Source organism: Hyperolius riggenbachi, chromosome 3, assembly GCF_040937935.1.
Source record: "Hyperolius riggenbachi isolate aHypRig1 chromosome 3, aHypRig1.pri, whole genome shotgun sequence".
Taxonomy (NCBI): Eukaryota; Metazoa; Chordata; class Amphibia; order Anura; family Hyperoliidae; genus Hyperolius; species Hyperolius riggenbachi.
Genome location: NC_090648.1, coordinates 272,949,166 through 272,972,637, shown reverse-complemented (window position 1 = coordinate 272,972,637; position 23,472 = coordinate 272,949,166). Strand labels below are relative to the sequence as shown.

The 23,472-nt window shown below is 37.0% G+C and overlaps 1 protein-coding gene and 1 long non-coding RNA gene across 3 annotated transcripts in view; one reads left to right on the top strand and one right to left on the bottom strand.

The window, feature by feature from the left end:
- TAFA5 (TAFA chemokine like family member 5) overlaps window positions 1-23,472 on the bottom strand; it is a 657,885-nt gene that overhangs the window by 99,885 nt on the left and 534,528 nt on the right. For both annotated transcript variants that reach the window (XM_068276329.1, XM_068276330.1), the window contains one exon: window positions 14,970-15,097. In XM_068276329.1, coding sequence (XP_068132430.1) covers window positions 14,970-15,097 — 128 coding nt within the window. The remainder of the gene's footprint in view (window positions 1-14,969; window positions 15,098-23,472) is intronic.
- LOC137563634 (uncharacterized) overlaps window positions 1-23,472 on the top strand; it is a 37,839-nt gene that overhangs the window by 11,629 nt on the left and 2,738 nt on the right. Inside the window, exon 2 of the long non-coding RNA XR_011030394.1 lies at window positions 22,493-22,596. This is a non-coding gene — a long non-coding RNA (uncharacterized lncRNA). The remainder of the gene's footprint in view (window positions 1-22,492; window positions 22,597-23,472) is intronic.

Sequence of the window (23,472 nt, the reverse complement as noted above, 5' to 3'; positions counted from 1 at the left end):
TTAAATACACTAAATTACAAAATAGTCTGTGTTTCAATTATAGATGTTCTATAAATGTTTAATGATTTTTAGTTACACTCTAAAGTCTCCAAATTATGACAGAAATCCCTGCACATTGCTTTAGTCAGACAAGGAATGCTGATGTGGTGCAATGTGATAATGAATGAACAGTGATGAAAGGTAAGCAAAGTATCACCATTGTATCCTCCAGAGAGTTAGTCATTGCCTGCACGCCACACAGTTACCTCATGGAGTTGATTGATGTGTAACAAACTCAACCTTATAACCACTTTATCAGCAAGGTTATTTTAGATGTAAGCCAAAAACTGTCTCATTTTAACTAAAAAGTAAAGTAAACTGAAGTCTAAAAGTTTCCACAGCTATTTATTGCAGAAATTTGCACTTATTTGATTACAAGTAAAGAAAAGATACTCTTAACATATGTTATGTACATGAATAATCAAGTATGACAGGAGGCAAGGGAAAGAGCAGATGTTGGGACTTAATCCAAGATAGCACAGAAACTCTACTTAACATATTTTTTCTTTGTAAACAAGATTGCATGCACTTTTATTAATGACTTCACCAATAACAGTTTTTATGTACGTGTGAAATAATTTAATCTGTTCATTGCTTTAAAAAAAAACACCAATTAAGTCAGAATATTGCAACAATATGATTTTTCATTTAACAAACTGCTATGGATATAATTAACCTTTGTGTCAACAACTTATTGTAAATATTACAGCCAAAGTCTGAAGTGTAGCCAGTTCCCACATTGGCTGGCTGGGTCTTACAGTGCCAAGCCTAACACTACCCTACACCTCTCCTCTGCCTAACATTTACCTTCCCCTCTCCTCTGCCTAACACTAACCTGCCCTCCTCCTCTGCCTAACATTATCCCCTCTACTCTGCCTAAAACTAACCTCCCTCTTTCCTCTGCTTAACATTAACCTCCCCCTCTCCTCTGCCTAACACTAACCTCCCCTCCTCCTCTGCCTAACACTAACCTTCTCCTCTCCTCTGCCTAACACTAACCTTCCCCACTCCTCTGCCTAACACTAACCTCTCCTTCTCCACTTTCCCCTTCTCAACTGCCTAAAACTAACCCCCACCTCTCCACCTTCCCCTTCTTCTGTCTAACACTAACATTCCCCTCTCCTGTGCCTAACACTAACTTCCACCTCTATTCTGGGTAACACTAACCTCCATCCCCCCTGACTAATACTAATCTCTGTTCTCTTTTGCCTAACATTGATCTCTCTTATTCCGTGCCTTACACTAACACAAAACTCCACTTCTACTCTACTTAGCACTAATCTCCCCTCTCTCCTCTGTCAAACACTAACCTCCTCCTCTCCCCTGCCTAACACTAACTTCCACCACTATTCTGGGTATTGCTAACCTTGCTCTCCCCTGCCTTATACTAATCTCTTTTCTCTTTTGCCTAACATTAATCTCCCTTATTCTGTGACTTACACTAAACTTTCCTCTCCTGTGACTAACATTAACCTCTCTTTTCCTGTGCTTAATGCTAACCTCCATTCTACTCTCCCTAACACTAACCACCCCTCTTATCTGCCTAACACAAACCTTTATTCTCTGTGATACCTTGCACTAACAGCCCTTCTCCAGTACCTAACAGTAGCTAACAATAACCTCTCCTCACTTGGGCATTACACAAATTCCCCCTTCACTCTGCCTTTCAATAAGCTTCCCACTCCTAGTGTTAGGCATAGACCTGCAGGTTGCACATTCAAAAGAAATGTATTTTGTACCCTCACCAGACAAAGTATGATGAACACTTTTTCCATTGATCTTGGTCACCTCCCCCTGGCCACTTCCCACTTTGGCTGGCCATTGTGAGAACTGGCTGACCAATGTGGGAAATGGCCACATTTTGTACTTTGGCCATAACAGGTACTATTTAAAAACGAGCCCTTTTACCTATTTACCTGAAATTGACATCCTTCTTTTTAAATTTCGAAGAAACACTTGACAAAAATAAGAAAGTCATCATCAGCAGACTTTGAACTTTGGGCTGCTGCTACTAGGCTCTGTACTATATGTAGTTAGACTGAAATGGGACTGAGCACAGATACAACTTCATAAGAAGACTAAAGATGGCTAAAAAAAAGGAGCTATTGATTAGGTATTCTAAAAGTTATGTATATAACTGCGGTAATTAAGGAGTTTATAGAAACATTAAAAAATAAGTTCAATACTTTTAAGGTGGCCATATGCTCATCAATTTTCTTATTCGATTCCTTGCAGATTTGATTCATTTGCTGGGAATCGATTCCCTAAAATGTCAGATTGATCGCTTTTTGATCCATTTTCAACAAAACTCGATTGAAAGAATTGATCGGACACGATAGAAAATGTAAAACAATTGGGGGCTGGGAAAAAGCATTGGCAGATCGATGGCCTATAGCTTTGCACTGCATTGAGTAGCGCAACTCTGCAGTTCGATCGAATTTCAATTGATCCCCTGCTGGAATCTTTTGGAAATTGATGTACAGTATATGGTAGGAATCGATTCCTTTTAAATCAATTATTTTCAGAAAGGAATCAATCATTTTGGAACATTGGGTGAAAATCTAGAAGTGTATGGACAGCTTTAGGGCAAAGAAAACTTGTAAGTCTCACTGCAGGCATTAAACATATGAGAAAAAATAATCAACACACCCTACAAGAAACATCCAGGTGCAAAATTTGTAAATTCACCACAGAGGGGACTTATTCATGCACTTTTATCCATCTGATTAAAAAAAATTTGAGAAAAGCTAAACAGAACCCTGCATGCACCTCTTCCAGCAAATTACAGTACTAGCAGCTCATCATCAGCTCAGCTTCACAGATCTAGGAACAGATTGACTCTCTACAAGGTCAGTTTGCTGTAAAATGCAAAACAGATTTCTTATCTTCTAAACAGTAAATGGAACACAAAGGAAGAGGCTGCTAAACTGAAAACTCTCATACAGAACTATTTTAGCACTTAGAGAAAAAAAACAAAGCATGCTTTAATAGTATGATTTATTTTCTTTTGTTAGCAAAGTTAATGTGATAATTCTAGAACATATATATTCGCACAAATGCAATGCACTATATTTACTTTGACATGCACTTGGAAAAAGGGTTAAAAATACTTTTTTGTTGTGCACATGTTTTGTTTGTTCCATAATTACTTAGCAGGAATTCTCCTTCTGACACTTTGTTATGTGCACCAATAACTGATATATAATATTTGCTCCACTTGATAATATCCACCCAGCTATCAACAGCTATGTTAACACTAAGAAAAAAGAGCTTTCTTCCCACGATATTCCTGTCACCAGACGCCCACTTTGTAGGAGTGCTGTGAAGAGGAAGAACTACTTATTTTCTGTTTTTCATCTTTACTTTGCTTACATTGTAATCCATTGTAAACAAAACTATCTTAGTGGCACAAAGCAGGGGATACATTTTTTTGCTTACAATTTAGCAAATACGCGGAACTACTTTAAATTTATATGCATGTACTTTAATATAATATGGTCAATTTAACCCACCAAAGATATTGCTTATGTCCCTATTTAAAATTCATTTTCTTAACCCTTGAAATGCTGATCAGCTGTAGGCAATATCATTTTCAGATGGCTGTAATGGTAGAACAGTTTTCAATATATGCTAGCAGTCATAGGTGACCCCCAATATCCTCTAACATTAATAAGTGACCCCCAATATACACCAGCAGTCATAGGTGGACAAGCAGCTTTAAATATATTACAGCAGGCATAGGTGTGCACTAATATCTTCCAGCATTAAGAGACCCCAATATCTACCACCAGACATAGGTGGCCCCCAATCTGATTAGGAAGTGTCAAAGAAAATTTTGCATTTTTACTTAATTACATGTTTTTGTGAAATTATGGATTGTCATTTAAATTATGAGCAAAATTAATTATATATGTGCTGGAAATTCCACAATACAATTTTGTATCATAATTGTGACTTTCAATGTAAATTGCAATTATGCAAAATTAAAAAAAAAAAGGAAAACATTATTTATGAATTTATTTTATGATTATATTTTTCCTTCTACTATTTCTACTTTACTCTTAATTCAAATAAAATATACTTTTTATACTTATTACTTCTTTCACCATAAGTATGTCCCCTCCAATCATTTCCACCCTTATTTGGGTATCAGAGATGGGAAAAATCATTGTATCCAAAACTTGCTCTGAAAGGGGGGGGGGGGGGGTTGCTGCACAGGAAGTGCTTGACAATTTTACCTTACCTAGTGAAGGGGGAGCGCCAGCCATTAACCCTTGGTGCCATGCAGATGAACTGAATAACTCTTTTATCTCATCATCACTTTTGTCTCATATCACACTCTATAAAAACCATACATGATGATAAAAGGAGAGGTCAGGGGATCATATTATTTATGTACAACAATACATCAGGTACTCACACACAACTTGCAATAAGTGGTGCCAGGAAAAAAGGTGACAAGCTAGAGGTTTTTCATTCTGGTGCCTGTATTTTTCCCCTTCCTTTTTGTGTGATTAAAAAAAAAAAGATGGACATAAAATGCTGGGAATGTGGAGACAGATTTAAGCTGTGATAGTTTATAAAAACATGAAAAAAAGAAAAAAAATAGCTGCCTCAAATTTTGCAGAGCAAATTTTCATATGATTATTACAACAAAAGCAACACATTATGTACCTTCATATGGACTACCCAGATAGCTGATAGTGACCCAGTACAACTAGGAAAGTAAAAATGGTCATTCTCACTAGTCCTAATGTTTTATGCACACAACTTTTTCTCATTGGGGTTTTTGTTTGAATATCAATGAAGCTAATTTATATAAAACCGATTAAGTAAATATCAAAAATGCATGTGAATGCTTTAGCATGGCGTCTGTATAATAAGAGTCACCAGATGCTCATACCATACGGGTTCCAATGTGTATCCCTGCCACCTTGCATAAAAAGGCCTCTACCTTTTCTTTATCTGATATAGGAAGTGGAGCTATACACCTGAGCCTAGTTGATACGGGGTTCTTGAGAATCTTGTTAAACAGACAATGTGCTGGGGCATTCTAACTCTTAAGCATTAGTATACCTCTGTATTTATATGTACACCAGAGATGCACTTTACCTAAACTTAGGATACAGCTGTAGAGTAGCTGTTAAATAGAGATCAAAACTAATACTTGGTAAGAGTATTTATAGAGGGTACAGACAGAAGCAAAGAACATTGATCGGACCCAGGCAATGGAATTTTAAGTACATGTAAGAGTGATGTGCAGGCACTCTGCAGGAGAATGAGAGGATTCTTCCTCTGTTACACATTCTTCATGCACAATCTGAACCAAGTTTACAGGTGAGAGACTCTGCATTCCATGTGCGCGACATTCTTACTGGATTCACAACAGCCCTGCAGGGGAGTGCATATGTAGAGTATAGTACTACTGTGTAACTTAATTTGTAATTAACAACCCCACATTTAACAGCATATCACATTAACTGATTTTAGAAGCAATGGGAGTGCATATATTTGAATACACAATTTGCATAAGCCTGCATCAGAACAGAATTATTTTCATGTCACTTACCATCCCTACTAGTGACACAACTACACGCCAGGCTTTATTCTTACAGTAGAAATGTTATTTATAATATAATAATGATTCCTGTGTGCACATCAGATATACAGTCACAATCTGTTACTGCTTTGTTGTAGCAGCACCACAAATAACTTGTTTTTTGTTTATTATTTCATTTTGTGGACTAGTGCTATTACTATATATATATAATTTATCTATGGTGACCATTCTCTGAGAAATAGTACATTTTATCATATTTGTTTTCATTTTGTTTTTAATAACTCAATAATTTACAAAGAGTGTTCCCTTTTCATGTAACAATGAGAGAAAGGATTTTTTAGGGGGTATTTTTGCCAATTTCTTTGTAGCAGCTTATGTTAATGTATGTATCCTGGGGAAGAATATTTGTGATGATATAATTTGCTACCATACATTTGCTGACTAATTAATTCATGGCCAACCTACTCAGCAATAAAAAAAAAAACATTTACATGCATCATAATCAATAACAAATAATTAAGTTATGCTTAACTGGCTCTATTAATATCAACCCTGACACCAAGAAATCCATATTCTTCAGCAGGCATCATAACACTAAATCTAAATCTGCCATATATAAAAACTGACATGAAGATAACACCATGAATAATTAAAAAGACACAAAACTATGTAAAGCTTGCAAAACTGATACCAAGGAGTTAGTTTATTTTTAGTCCGTTTACAACTGTATTTAGAACATAAACATTTTTTTACTTTATTTTGTTAAACCTGAAAGACTATTTTAAGTGAACAGACTAAGACAAAAATGAGCCCTTTAGTAAATCAGGCCCAATATATTTTTCAGTTTTTCTTTAAAACTGTTATACTGTCTAGTGCACTACTAAAGACTACCCAGTAAAACAATTCTGTGGAGTTAAATCACAATACTTTAAGCTAATACCTTTACATTTATTACATTTTTCAATACAGCTCTGATTATTAAAATGTCCAATGACTTAATTAAATTATTATTAAACTGCTACTGGTGGAAATAAAATTCCCGGGAATAATCACTAATAAGGGCAATGTTAAATGCATTATTCAATCAAGCCATGTATTGTGCATGGGACTGCTATTAATGTAAGTAATGCAAGTCATTTTAAATGTTCAGTTCTTAAAGATTAAAAAATACCTATCCATCTAACCTCTGTCACCCAAGTGATGAGTGAAATAATAGAAAAAAAAATGTTGTCGCTCCAGTGGCATGGACCTCCCTACAAAACTCCATCAATAAGTCCATGCCTTGCCCGTTCACAGATATAAATGGGTACTGCATTACTGTTGAAGATGCAGCAAACTTCTTAACCTCTATGGGATTAAGTAAAATGCTGAATGGTCATGTGACTGATAGTTTTAAGATACAAAGACATACCGTATTTTTCGGACTATAAAGACGCACTTTTTCTCCCCCAAAAGTGGGGGGAAAAAGTGCCGTTCTGCAGGACCAGCGCGCCCTATTAGGAAAGGAACCAGGAGCAGTGAGCAGCGTGATTGGTGGTTGGGGCCAGCGCCCCCCGCCTGATTGGTGCATCTCTCTCCCAAGTTGAGCGGGACTTCCTGGCGACAGTACTGGGGACAGCGCGGTGATGAAAGCGGGGACAGCATGAGGAACGATGTGTATGTAATCGGTAAAGTTGTGCGGATTTTCTCACAAGACAGCTGCGACAGTACTAGGGGACAGTGCAGACAATTGTATGTATGTAAGACTCAGGGACAGCATGGACAAATGTATGCATTCACTCGGGGACAGTGCGGACAAATGTATGTATTACAGACAGGGGGACAGTGCTGACAACTGTATGTATTACAGACAGGGGGACAGCTCGGTGATAAAAGCAGCAGACAGCCTGAGTAAAGCTGCAGCTGCATGTAGTACACGCAGATACTAGGACAGGCAGGAAACAGGGAGACACCAGACACTGGGTCACGGAAGACACAGGGATAGCAGACACTGGGATAGTAAAGGAAGGGGGTCAGAAGACACAGAAAAACACCAGAGACACAAGGGGGACAGAGGAGAACACAGGGGCCACTAGAGGTACAAGTAAGGCACAAGGGGGACATAATCATTGTGGGGGGAAAGGTCCATAATACGCCCCTGCACCATGGACGCAGCAGGTTTAGTATTTTATTTTTTTCCCTGTTTTTTTGTCCTCTAAACCTAGGTGCGTCTTATAGTCCAGAGCGTCTTATAGTCTGAAAAATACGGTAATTAAGTTTGGAAATTCAAAGAGGCAAATTTCTGATTTTGCTCAAACGTAATCCCTTAGACTTGGTATGGACCAGCAATATTGGTTGTCATTAGCAATGATTCTTGATTTCTTTGGAAGACCTTTTCCTGTACAAATATGTTGCTGGTTCTTTGCCAGGCAACATATCCTGTCCTATAGATGGGCAGGAAAAGAACAAAAGGGACTGAGCTGCAAAAGGAAATTATAATAGTGGCTAAGCATGATTTTGTAGCACACATAATAATGAATGACCAGTTGGTGGGTGGGTGATGAATGTTTGTTTTGTTTGGCTAAGGTACAAGGCCTTAGTTAGCTATAGGCTGTTTTGGGGGGAAAGGGTGTATATTGATGCCAGTACATGAGTATTACATTGACCTTGTAGTTCACTATGTACCTATTTGATAGTACGGTTGAACACTTGGTAGTCTTACTACCTCAGTAGCACTAGCTGCAATCACAAACATGGATCTGCTAAGCCAGTGAAGATGCCCATAGATTGATGAGAAAGTGACTACAGACACAAATATTAAATGACCTATTTCTCCTCCCTGTCCTGGTGCGGTGTCAAGATATTTAACAGCCTTGCCACTGGCTTACTCTCATGCAATACTGAATAGGTTTGCTTTAATGAAAATTAAATACTTAGGCAGATTATATTGCTCATCAATTATTGATCATGGCTGTAGATGCCCTGCATAGATAGCAATATCCATTGTGAAATCTAAAACTAATGCATTTCAAGCTTTCAGAAAGTGTACAAGTAGTGATATAAATAGGACACCTAAAGCAAAGGGAATATGGAGACTACCATATGTACTTTTTAAATAATACCAGTTGCCTGGCATTCCTTCTGATCTTTTTGGTTGCAGTAGTGTCTGAATCGCACACCTGAAACAATCCAGTCAAACTTCAGTCACAGAACCTTATCACTGTGTTTGTTGAGTGTCTATGTCCAAAAGTATTAGAGGCAGATGATCAGCAGGACAGCCAGGCAATTTGCTAGGCATATGAATATGGCAGCCTCCATATCTCTCTCACTTCAGGTGTCCTTTAAGAAAGATAAAAAAAACATTTGCACAAAGAGTTCTTACCCAACATCTTCCATTGAAATCATTTAGCATATGGTAATGGAATGTGTGTATAAGAATGTCAGTAATGTACAGTTGTGCAGTTACCAGAGTACATCTGCCTAGTTTATATATCGAAAGAAGTTTGGCAAAGAGAAGCTTTATTAAAATAATCTTTAAACTGTATCTTTGAAGATTACCGCACATTAAACTAAAAAGAAAAACATGTTTTAGCTGGTTTGAAAGCAAATTCTGGAAAAGAAGAAAGTAAAAATGGCAATCGCTCCTCTCTATTTTCAATAATGAAGTGCATTGTATATTCTGGAGGGGCATTACCGCGTGAATCCAAGCCTACTTTGTATATTGAAATTCTCATGGCATCTATGAGGTGGTTTAGGTTGTTTCAGAGCTTATTGGCACATATTAATATTCTCAGATGATGAATAACAGCTGTAGAAGTCATATCTAACACTTTCACAACATAACCTTTTGATGCTGCCATAGTAACATGCAAAATGCTCTGGAAGCCAGCAGGACTAGAGAAGGGAATAAATATGCCACTTGAAAATCCAGCCAGCATTTAGCACTGTAAGAACTAAATGCAATATCTGCATCTTTTTTACTTTCTTTCAGATTATTGTTTATTGTATGGAATCTTTACATAATCCTGTAAAAGAGCCGAACAGATCAAACAATGGTACTTGAATTTAACCACTTAACCCCCACGCGTACGAATGTCTCCGTCCCTTTTTCCATCCTTTCACCACCAGAGACGGAGAAATCCATACTTTCCGCGCTCCCGCAGCTGCCCGCGCTTCCGCTCGCTATAGCACGCACTCCCGCTCGTAAACACACCGCTGGCCGCTCGCCCAGAGATCAATGAACGTGAAAATCCATTGCCGTTCATTGATCTAAGCCCCGCAATGATCCGCTGCTTCTCCGATAAGCAGCGCGATCATTGTGAAAAAAAAACTTTCTCAGCCTCCTAGTACTTCCTGCAAGCGTCCGGAAGGACATTCCTAATGCTGCCTATAGTGTACAGGAGCCCCTGCACCTAGCTAAACAGCATATCCTGGGGGACACCTACCTAGTCTATCCTGGGGGACACCTATGTAGCCTATCTTTGGGGAAACCAACCTAGCCTACCCTGGGGGACACCTAACCAGCCTATCCTGGGGGACACCTACCTAGCCTATCATGGGGGACACCTGCCTAGCCTATCTTGGGGGGCACCTGCACTTACCTAGCCTATCCAAGGCGCAGTCAATTCCTGAGCGATTTCATGTTGAAATTTATCGGGAATCAGCCTGCGGAGTATGGGCTGCTGACCAATCTCTCTCTAATCAGATTCGATTAGAGAAAGATTTGTCTCTTGGTCGAATCTGCTCATCATCTCTAGATGTATGGCCATCTTTACTTTTTGTATTAGTGCAGGTTGAGCAGCTGCAGCTTGAAAATATGATCAGAGATTTTCTGGAGTAATTTTGAAATTCAGTTTAGATTTTGTGTTTCAAGCTTTTATTGGACTCAAAATGTACACTAGACCCCTGCTTGACACATTTTGTTAAGTTACAGGAAAAAAAGGTTATGACAATTAATTGGATCACTTTTTGCACAGAAATCCAGCAGAAACTGAATGCAGAGGAGGTTAATCGACACTGCTGTGGACTATGGACTTTGATCTTCCTACAGCTTAATGGACACAATGCTACCAGCAGGCTTGTTGATGGTTTCTGCGAGTTTCTAATGCCTATCTATTGCCAGTAACTGGTATTTGTCATTATATTTTACACTATTTGGATATCTATAGCAATAAAAGAGCTAGAAGATTTGCATTTAATGGAATCTGCTGATCTATGTGGTTCAATGTACCAGTGTCCTACCTCTGGTGCACTAGTGGTGCACTGGTTGACTGACTGTGCACTGGTGGACTCATTGTGAAATAGGGGTGTGCAGCCCGGAATCCTCATCTCTGTATATATATATATATATATATATAGAGAGAGAGAGAGATACATGTACAGACACAGTCATGAGGCTGTAGGTTTTTTTTGTAGGAACAGTCTTTATTCTTCAATAATATCTAAAATCTTCTCGATTGCAGTCGTGAAATGTAGACACATCATATGATATGACAGAACCAGGTTGCCTGACGCGTGTTTCACGGCCAGAAGCCCCTTCCGCAGAGGCGCACAACCATATACAAATTAGGAAGGTGCCCAGGGTAAAAGACCAAATCTAGAAGATGGAATGCCACATGGCATAAAACGCGCAGTCCGCCGTCCCAGGAATACACAGACGCAGAAGTCCTCTGGACTGATTGTTGTGTGCACCTCATTGTGAAATAGGGGTATGCGTGCGGCCAGGAATCCCCATCTGTGTGTATATATATGCATATACACCACACACACACACACACACACACACACACACACACACACACACACACACACACACACACACACACACACACACACACACACACACACACACACACACACACACACACACACACACACACACACACACACACACACACACACACACACACACACACACACATATTTCTAGTGCATTGAGAAATGTGCTCCTTTAACAGACTGTAATATGAAAAAGGTTCCATCTCTAGGTGAATCTAACTAAATTTCTAGTTCACATAGCATGTCATTGTGCTAATAGAGAGGCGTGCATTGTTGCTTTATCTGTAAATAAAGCCTATTAAGGAAGTCACTTTCCTTGTCGAATGTAGATCCTTCGTATATTTTACTAGCTAGGCATGGAAATCTGTGTTAGAATGATTACACCTTTTATCCACTGTGAGCTTTCTTTTAGGATCTTGATACTCTTTAATTTCCCACTTCAGCTAATTTAGCAATAAAATTACAGAGGTTTAGTGAAGTTAGTAACCACGCAATTGGAGCATGAATGTTCTTTTAAGTCAAGTTCAATAAAATAGCATAATCTAAACGGAAGAATTCATTAAGCAACAATTATGCAGAAATGGATCACTGACAAAATATATACATTTTGATAGTAAAATTAACTTATTTTGTTTAACAGTGGAAAACACTTGGTAATGTGACAATTAAAATGAGATCTTAAAGGCTCATTTAATCTATGATGATTACAATAAAAGAACGCCATGAGTGATCAAAAAAATCTCATGGTGGCACTACCAAGTAAGTAAATATTGTTATGGTTATGTAAGTGCTCTTGAATGTAGTACTCACTAGAATGGAGACTGTCATATAAAATAAATGCTTAATTGTTTTAGGACTGTTAGCATGCAAGCTAAGTAATTGCAAATCTTGTCTTGCTGGTCTTGGCACCTTAACTTTATTCCTGGAAGGGACACTAGATATTTGAGTTTGTGTGTTCTCCCCATATTTGTATGAGTTTCCTGGTCCACAGAACATATTGAATGGGTATCTAGCCACATGAAGCCTACTGTGCATGTGTGTACAGAGACAATAGTTTGTGAGGTCATTTGGGGACAGAAGTTAATGATTGTATGTACTCTGTAAATTTGCTGCAAAATACTATAGCTATATCAATACAAAAATAAACATTAACAGGAATAAAGAAAATGTGTATAGTAACCTTTGCCACCAAACCAACATTGTGATGTTATTAGTTTAGTGTGGGTGGATAACAAAGCCATTTTCAGTGACTGGTTGCTACCATATCTTCCATGGTTGCTACCATATCGCCCACAATCCTGTAGAGTACATAAAAGGGTAGGCAATACTAGCATTGATCATGAATTACTAGATCCGTGACACATTTATATGATTATTGATATGTAAAAAATAAACCATATGCAACAAACATGAGAAACAATAGGAGGGAGAGTCCAACAGAAATTGTCATGAATTTACATTGTACAAATACATTGATTTAATATGCTCTGTGATACAATTGTTAAGAGTCACCTTGACTTCAGCTCGGACAACACTGGCCCACAGGACAAAAAGTGAACAAGCAATGAAAAGCAAACAATTGCCTGAAATGCTGCTATAAACAATAACAACAAAAAAATTGAGAGAGTTAAAAAAAAAATATTTTACCCAAGCCGAGTGGTAGCTACTTAGCCATACCATTCTTCCTTATACTGGTCATATCTGAGCGGAGCTTTTAATAGGCTGTTGAAGTTGATGTAGTTGATTCCCTATGATTCAGTATGTGGTGTTGATTTTTTCTATCTAATCACCCAATACCATTTAAACATTGTTCCACCAAAAGAGAGGCAACACTTGGCAAAGACAATTTCTGAAGGACACTTGTGCAAACTATCATTACAATTATCAAATTGAGTTCTTCTTAGCACAAGTTAAGCTGCATTTGTTTTACACCTACAAATGAAACTCAACTAAAAGATACATCAATCTTGTAGAATAGAAAAAGTCTAGAGTAAAAATGTTATGTTTAAGGACAGTCATATATCAAAGCACCTGTCAGCTGTTAAGAAATTGCCTTTTCTTTGACAATTTCTGACAGGTTATAGAAACATATAGCATCTTTTCTACATTTGTTGCAAAAGAGAAATGTGTAGCTGTGTTTTATACGAGTATCTTATGTAATAAGGATACATAAATAGGCAAAAATGTTTTTAAAAAAATCATTATTATGTGTTTAGTATCCTCATTAACATTCAGTTGGTTGTATATAGTAAATCCTAGTGATCAGTGGTGATCTGTAGCAGTCAGCACTAGCAGGATGGTTGATTTAAATGTCATTGGATTTGCTGCATCCTTGTTTCAGGTAAGTGGTTCAGACACCACTGATGCATAAAAGATTTGCAAGCACAACCAGGCAACAGGTATTGTTTAAAAGGAAATACATATGGCAGCCTCCATATCCCTCTGAGGTCATTTGTCCTTCAAATTAATGTTCTGTCTCTTTAAAGGTGAGTGTGGCTGTTGTACATCACACCGGAGTTTAGTCACCTAATTAATATCCATGCAGCTAACTGTATATAACTAAGCCTACAGGTCAATGATGAGCAGTTGTGATTTGCACTGGCATTACAGATACTATTCATCATATTAAAGTCCTTCATTTTAAGTGCAATTTGAAAAATCAGATATTAGACCAGCACTAAACTAGAAGAGTACAGGCACTAGACTATATTTAATACACTTCCGTCTACAGTGCTTTCTTTCCTCTTCATTGCTTTCTGGTTTTTCCCAGTTTAAAAATAGGAGGTAATGGTGACCTTACCTCCTCCAGTGACTACTGTATGGTCTGTTATAAAGAACTTTATTGTATCAAAAGGCAAATAGAGAGTAAACCCTTACATGAAAGGAAATGGAATGGTTTTAAAAAATGTATGTAGTTTTGGCACCCACAAATTTTAGGCAGTGATTATTAAAGTCAGCGTATCGCCTTGGCCGCTACAGGCTGCTAATGTCTACTCTACATAAAGGCGGTGACAAGACAGTAAAGTTGGGCTAAAATCAATCATGAAAATATACTACATTAGGATGTCATTGTAAAGGCATTTCAAACAAGCTTAAGTATAAATGCACTAACACTTTCAGATTGAGATTACATCATTAACACTAAAATATAGCAAAAGAAGAAAGCTAATACATATATGTATGTCAAGTACATCAAAATGCACTTAATCTTTTACAAAGCACAACATATTAATCAAAAAAGTGCACAAATCATGAAAACTGCTTTATACAATGAGCTATAATATACTAATATACCTCTAGTACAAATAAATATAAGTGTGTGTGTGTGTGTGTGTGTGTGTGTGTGTGTGTGTGTGTGTGTGTGTGTGTGTGTGTGTGTGTGTGTGTGTGTATGTGTATGTGTGTGTGTGTATATATATATATGTGTGTGTGTGTGCGTGTGTGTGTGTGTGTGTGTGCGCGTGCGTGTATTATCAGCTCATTGTATAATTGTATAATGTTACATTCAACCTTTTATATGTGGTAAAAAGGATTGTATAATATAATACCGTACTTCCATAATCGTAGTGTAAGCTTACTTTTTGTTTATTATTTTGACAATGGTTGTACTTACTGTAGTTGTCTTTATTCGCCCACCCGGTTGCGTACAGGTCCAACCTGATTTGTTCATTAATAAGTCACAGCCTTCTCCTTCTAAACATGGAAGCATATCACACCACTGTTTTGTTCGTATAATACGTGCTGTAGAGAGAAGCCAGCAGAAAGCAAGATGTTAAGCACTATTATTATAACTTACTGAATGTAAAAAAAGTTTGAACAAAGTTCATAATTGAAATACATGTTCCTCAACAAATTGGGAAAGTAACAAAGCATTATGATCTTAAATACATTAAGATTTAATATAGTGTTAATGATGGAAATTACTTGAGCAAATGCATGTTTATATCCAGAATGCAGCAAAAAAAAAAAAAAAAAAGGAAGGGTAAACCTCCAATATGAGATGCTTAAAGGGTTTCTTAAGTGAAACTTTCTCCCCAGTTTAACTTACCTAGGGCTTCTTCTAGCCCCCACTAGTCGTTCTGGTCCTTCACCATTGTTCAGCACTCATCCCGGTAGTAGCTGTAGCCCTCTGAAAGCAGGCCAACTCAGCCAGTCATCGGCCACTGATGCAGGGATTTGAGTGGAACAAAGGTGAGGGTCCATAACAACTACAGAGGCTAGACAAAGCCCTAGGTAGGTTAAACTGAGGGAAAATGTTAATTTTGCATTCCATCAAAGCAAAAAATGCCTGATCATTCTAATTACAGTGTTTCTTTTGCTGGAATATTTTATTTCCCATCAGTACCATCACTCACAAGAACTTAGAAGAAATGTTTCCAAAGTGGATAGATGCAATGATTAAAAATAAATAGGTATGCTAATCTATCCCTATGATTCACAACCAGTCAAAAATAATTCCTGGAACTCCAGTTTATTTAAATTATTATTTAGTGCTGATCATAATTTTACATGAAGGTAAATTGTTCTATCAAGCAATCTGGGCCAACCAAATAACAATCATTAAATATTATGTATAATGCTCTGCACTGTGTAGAATAACAGGTGGGTGAGATCAGCGAATTTTAACGAGCCATTCCTAATGACACAACTGAGGAGTACTGTTGATATATAATATTGTCGCTGGCAGGTCCACTGTCGTTATCACTCATTGTGGCTTGGTGGCTAGTACACGGCTTATGAATAGCTATTATTATAAAACATGCAATAGTGTGTCAAGGGGTCATTTATTTTAGCCATGTTGCCACAAAGGTAACTAGTATGGTTAATACGACGCTTTTGTAATACACTGATTATTAGAAACTTGGGCCCATATGCAATTCACTTTTTCACCTGACTTTTCTCCTGGGAGATAATTTTTCATCTTCGATTTAAAATAACTTTTTAGCATTTTACAATGGGAAAAGTACCAAAAAGTAGGTGAAAAACTACTGTCAACATTATTTTGAATATTTGTTTGTTTGCAGATAGTTTAAAAGTCATTTTATGGCAAGTTTTAAAAATATCACCTAGGAGAAAACCCAGGTGAAAAAGTGAATTGCATATGGCCCTTGATATCTTTATCAAGGAATCACTTACTGACACTCTGCAAATACAAACACAGCATATTAATTCATATGGTTATGAGACCATTTGGCAACACATTAGATGTCAGTTAGCTTTAATGCTGATTGAAACAGCTAACCTAGTGTAACATTCAATGGGCCCATTTCACTTTTTTCTCCTAAGTTTTTTCCTAGGTGATATTTTCACATTATAAATAAAATGGTTTTTAAAGCGGTATAAAACCCTGACATAATATTCAATAAAAACATGTTTTCCTACTTCAATATGCCATACGGTTAGCATATTTGCTTTTGTGCATAAGTATTATTAATAATATACAAATTATATGTTCCCAAAGTACACTTTGTTTGCTCTGAAAGCTGACTTTGCATTTTATTCATAACTGCTTTAAGATTCATCTTCTAACATAAGCAGAAATGCTTTCTGATTGTCTCACTGTCTCCAGAAGAGTATGCAGTGTCAGAGAAGGGTTTTTTTACATTTCTCACTTGATACTATTAACCACTTCACCACTGAGGGGTTTTACCCCTTGACCACCAGAGCAATTTTCACCTTTCAGTGCTCCTTCCATTCATTCGTCTATAACTTTATCATTACTTATCACAATGAAATGAACTATATCTTGTTTTTTTTGCCACCAATTAGGCTTTCTTTAGGTGGGACATTATGCAAGAATTATTTTATTCGAAATGTGTTTTAATGGGAAAATAGGAAACGATGTGGGAAAAAAATTATTATTTTTCAGTTTTTGGCCTTTATAGTTTTTAAATAATGCATGCTACTGTAATTCAAATCCATGAAATGTATTTGCCCATTTGTCCCGGTTATAAAACCGTTTGAATTATGTCCCTATCACAATGTTTGGCGCCAATATTTTAATTGGAAATAAAGGTGCATTTTTTTTAGTTTTGCGTCCATCCCTAATTACAAGCCCATAGTTTATAAAGTAACAGTGTTATACCCTCTTGACCTAAATATTTAAAAAGTTCAGTCGCTAAGGTAACTATTTATGTATTTTCTTTTTAATTGTAATTTTTTTTTAATTACAAAAAAAAATTGGGACGTATGGGAGGTAAGGAGTTAATTTTTTGTGTAAAACTAATTTATTTGTATGTGAAAAATGCTTTAGGGTGTAGCTTTACTATTTGGCCACAAGATGGCAACAGTAACTTTTTGTTTAATGCGACCTGCAAGCGTTCTTCCGGACGCTTGCAGGAACTACCAGGAGGCTCGGAAAGTTTTTTTTTCACAATGAATGCGCTGCTTATCAGAGAAGCAGCGGATCATTGCGGGGCTTAGATCAACGAACGGGAATGCATTACCCCATTCATTGATCTCCGGGCGAGCGGCCGGCGGAATGTTTACGAGTGGAAGTGCATGCTAGAGCGAGCGGGAGCGCGGGCAGCGGCGGGAGCGCGGAAAGTACGCATTTCTCCCTGGTGGTGAAAGGATGGAAAAAGGGATGGAGAAATGCGTACACGTAGGGGTAAAGTGGTTAAACGCAAGATAACATTATCTCTAGTTTGGATTCGGCCAGCTTTCCCTGCAGGGGAGCTACTAAGGCCTGTGTTTAACCCTTTGAATGCTGTTCTAGTAAAAAAAAATGCTGGCTGTATATAATATGCTGTAAATATTCTATTAGAGCAAAGAAGAAATGCTGGCTTTCATTCCGCTTTAAGCCACCAGCAAGCAAGAGAATACCCAGAATAATTTTGACTGTACTCTTTCAGCTACCTTTTGAAGTGCAAAAGTTATTTTTAAACAGAAAATCAAAAAATTAGCACCCAGGGAAAATCTTAACTAGAGAAATAGTGAATTGTATTGGGCCATTATATGTTTGTCATATAATATGTTTAGATATGCAGTTGTACTGACACCAATTTATTACAACAAAATTGAAATTTTTACTTAATATATGCATGCTAGGTTACCATTTTATACTAGTATTTGCCATTGCAATTACTTTGATACTTCTGGAAAGGTAATGGTTATGGATTTACGTAGGGTCTACATTGACCCTTTGTTATCTTTTGGTGCGACTCCACTCAAAACTGTAGTCATTTTAATCTGCTTTTACAAAATGTAAAAGCTGCAGCAGTGAGAAACTGACCCTGCAGCACAGTAATGTAATATGAAAATAACACCCCTACAAGTTTTAAGCAATTGCTGATGGGTTATCAATCTATCAATATAGCTTTGCATATATAAGAGTTTAGACTTCCACACAATTACAGTCTGCAGAAAGCAAGGGTACATATCATAGTGCATACTGGATGAATCAACATTACATTATTTAATAGTTTTCATTGTTATTGGAAGTAGCAGTAAACCAAGATTTTCTAGCTCCATACAAGAGTTCTCCTGAGCCCGTTGACTGTCTTGTTTTCTACTTAAAGCTGTGTTGTCAAAAAATGTGTTTGGATTTCTTTGAACTCTGCATTTGCTGATCATTCATTCATACATTCACCAACTGCCAAAGTTATGGTAAATCTCTGAGGTGGAATCCAGCATACTTTTTAGACAAATGTGAGATAAATCTTGTTGGACAGCCGTACATTTGAACAGACTAAGCAGCCTAGTAAAATATGACTGTTTAAACTACACACAAAATAGATTCTTCGACAATCTTTCTAACTGCAATGCTGGAGCCTGGACCAACATATAAAGATTGCATGCCAAATATTTGGGGATGTTAAAAGAACTAAAACTAGAAAGGTGCTAGTTTGTCTAGCAGGAATTCTGATGCAACACAAATGCAGCAATATTTGCCCTTATAGCAGAATAAGGGTAATGATGGTTGTTAATCATCCAGCATTCATGTTGTGCTGACGAGAAAACGACTTCACCCAAAAATCTTACAATCTTTTATAGTTAAAGCCCAGAGTCATATGTTTGGTAAGAACTGTCATTCTTTAATTGAAATTATTTACTTATACCTTTATACAGCTATAGCTTGATTGCATTTATCCTTCATATTTTCACTGTTAGCATGTGTCAGAGGGAAAATTCTACCCACATGTATATTTGTAGTGCAAGGTGATAATGTGATAAGAAAAATTAAATACAAAAATATCTGGCTACTTTTACTGATATAAACAGTACTCTCTTAGGGTGTCTACACTACCTGTACATATCACAGCTCATACACACAAAGAACTCTTGCTATGAACATGCAAATGAGAACATGATTTGGTTACTGCAGGAACTTAATGTTGCTGCAATCCCCAATCACTGGACCTTTGCTTAGAAAGACTTTATATAAAATTAAATGTTTCAATAAGGGGTAGTTTTGCACTTGGGTTTTGCAACCACTATTGATTATTTTAGTCTTTTAAAAATATATTACATTGCTTTTAATTTAAGTGAACAGCTGGTGATATTAATGTAACAGCATTGTGAATGTCTATTAATGCTAGGATAATGTGCAAACATATCTCAGACTATTTAGATTAGCTTAAAATATTATTCTATTTATGGATGTGAGGTTACCATTCATCAGTGAATGGGAGCAAGCATTTTGACAAACTGATATTTTTTATTTAGTGCTTATGCAGCAGTGGTACCTAGCGTGGTCTGCACACACACTCTACACTCCACAACCTACAGAAGGGTCGAAGGACTCCTGGAACCAAAAACACCTGAAACCACCTCCTATAACCAAAAACACCTGTTATGTAGCAGAAAAGATTTCCCAGAAAGTTTGATGTGGCCCAAGACACTGGATCACCGCTCAAGTCTACCTCTAGACCTGACACTAAGACTGACATGCTCACTTAGTTATGAGAGTGTTTGGGAAGAGGGAGAGACTGGGGCCCACAGTTATATGTGAGAGCTATATGCTAGATAACGGTCTCAGTTCACCTTGAATGAAAATTATGAGTGCACTGCCTCCACTAAAGCAAAGCATCACTTAAAATAAGTAAAAGTTTTGAGTAAAGTATATACTATTTATTGACTTACTCAAACTGATATAAAACAAGCTTTCTAATTGCTTTAACTAATGGGCAAAAGTTCAATACTCTATTTGTTGGAATGGGTAATGATGATAACTTTGAAAATGATAATGATGAAAACTAAAACTGCAGGTAGCAGAATGTATAATGACATCCTTTGCTCCATTATATAAAAGTGCTGTGGCATTACCATTTGCTTAATCCTTAATGACATCATGAATCTGAATGTCATCAGCTGCATGTTACAGCGAGCCTAAATTATGATCAGATGTGTCCAGCATTGAGTGGCGCTATTTCTCTTAATGATTAATTTTATTAAAATCCTGGCAATGTTTCCTTTGTGTAAAGCAATAGCATTACATCTCTATTATAGCATCTCCTTTTTCTATTACATTGTGTGCATTACATAAACTGTCTGTTTGGGTAAGTGGATAGGGACCTCATTCCCTTCTATAGGGTTTGATACTGACAGCATGCTTTTGGTCTTAAGTAGGTGTATCTAACTATCTATTTCTTTCTCATTAAATTATATAGGTATTGAAGAGACTTATTTTTATGTCAACAGTTCTAATATACATTTTTTTTACAGTTATGTTACAGTAAATATCATGGAGCAGTGTTTCCATAAGTGCAGGTTGGGTGGTATTGATGTACACATTCATACACTGGGTTGAAAAGTGCCTTTAAAAATAATGCCAGACAGACTCCAGCCCACATTGACAAGTAATAGATGAAATATAAAGTTCTCAACCACAAATCAGTCTTTTCTTAGATCGTTATGTTTCATAGGCCATTTTGAATAAAACCATGTGCTAAAAAAATGTTTAAAAAGGATCTGTAATGAAAATAACATAATGAATACATTTGCTTATTTCTTTTACAATGTTCATTTTTAAATTATATAGTCAGTGTTTGCCCATTGTAAAATCTTTATATTCTGAAATGTATCACGGGTGGTGACATCTTTAGACCTGACAGGTGCAGCTCTGCAGAATGTTTGATTCAGAGAATTCCAAAGCCAGTGAAAATAATGCCTGGTCTCCCAGAATGCTCTAGGAGGGGAATTCTGCATAGCTAAAAAGCCTATGCTAAGCATCACTGGGAGGGCCGGGTCAAACAATATACAGCAATATATAGATATAGGAAGTGCTTCTGATGCTGAAGTCAGGAAAATGTACTGCATGTTACTACTTGTCACTACAGTGACCCTTTAAAACCAGCATGGAGGGCACCTGAAAAACTATGGTAAAGAGATAGATACAGATATTTGAAAAAAAATGGTTCAGCTGAAAGAATTGACAAATAAACAAAATACTTTAAGGCAGTACAAGTCAAATAACAATTTGTGAAAACTACCAAAAGCTGGTCCTGGTTTGTCTCTTTCTTAGACAATTGAGATGTGAAATGTGGGAAGATGAGGCCAGTGAATACACCACAAGGCTGTCACATGAGATGATTCCATGCACCACCATTACAGTTTTAATGCCAGGTCACAAAGCCAGGGCTTTAAGAGGAATAAAAACAAATCCAGGTCTAAGCGTTTGTAGCAGACACATACTTATTGTTTTCTTTTTGTCCTAAATGTTGTATTTTCCAGAGAAAACATAAGAAAGGAAAACAATGAAAGGCTATGCATTCCTAAGCCTTTGTTATTGTATTCATCTAGGCATTCTGAGCTGTTTAGTAAAATAGCTTCCATCTAGATGTTATTGCCAATCCTAAACCAGCCTTTTTTTTGTATTGGCATCTGCAGCAGCTGTAAAACCACAAATCTAAGCATTACTTTATTGCCGCATTATATTTACTCTGCAAAAAAGTGCCTGCTCCTGGTCTGCCATTCTATATTTCACTTGAAAAACTATGTCATCACGAGCAATGGTGCGGTTCATAACTGTACTTATTGTAAATTTTCTAAACGTCCTTTCAGCCTTCCTAAATTATCTATAATCTAATAATCTTGATATATTACATTCACACACAATGCCAAGTGCTATATAAATCAAATGTGACATATCACTAGTGGCCCTATTGATACAGAATTTATCTCTCCTCTTGACAGATGACCTCACAGCTCTGAGAACTCTGGTCCACCGATAGTGACTGCGGAGGTCACCCCTAATGCACAAACACCGAACGGATCTGTGAAATGTAACCATAGCGAAGGTAAAGTATTACACTTGTACTTATCATTGTAAGCTATAGAAATGCCAAAAATGGTGACATGTAGCGATGCAAACAACATTAAAGACATGCAAACTTCCTCCTCGCAACAAAACCATGGTGTCATATTTTAACAATGATTCTGAGGGATAAGGACCTCATTTAGAAAACATATTAATTTTGTAGTTTTATGAGCCTGAGAATCCATGGGGGGTTTTATGAATACTTATTCTGCACTGTGCTGGCTGGTGGGGGGCCTTTATTTTGTGTCTTGAAAAGCATGATTCAAAGTGCTTTATCCCGCTGAGAATTCATATACCCTTCATGCTTCACTTTAAAATACGCACAGCAGGGAGCAGGAATAAGTTCATGGATCAAACTTTCATAAAATTGTAGCATTACAATAAAATGCTGAAATTACCGAGCGCCTCATATGTGCGCTGTGAACAGAACATTTTACTTTATTAACATAATATGATGAAATCTGTACTTCAGAAGAAAAACACAGAGTATTTGCGCTTTGCATGGACTTGACGTATTATGTAAATAGCTTAACCCACATTATCATCTAACTTTTTATTTTTAAACTAAAACATATAAAACACTTACGCTGCTACATTTTATGTCTGCTGATTAAAATGTGACTAGCTCTTGCATAAAATTTATGCAGTAGGTTTCTGACTAAGTGGAACAGAAATATTAATTCACTGTAGAAACAAGTAAAAAAAAGAAAAAAGCAACAAAGGCTCGGCACAGAATTTAAATGCTTCCAACCTTTGTCTATTTATTAAATTGCTGTTCTCTGCCACAGATATGGGTGTACCTCTTGCAATGTTACATGAAAAGAGTTATGATTTTATTAATTTGAATGCACCACTA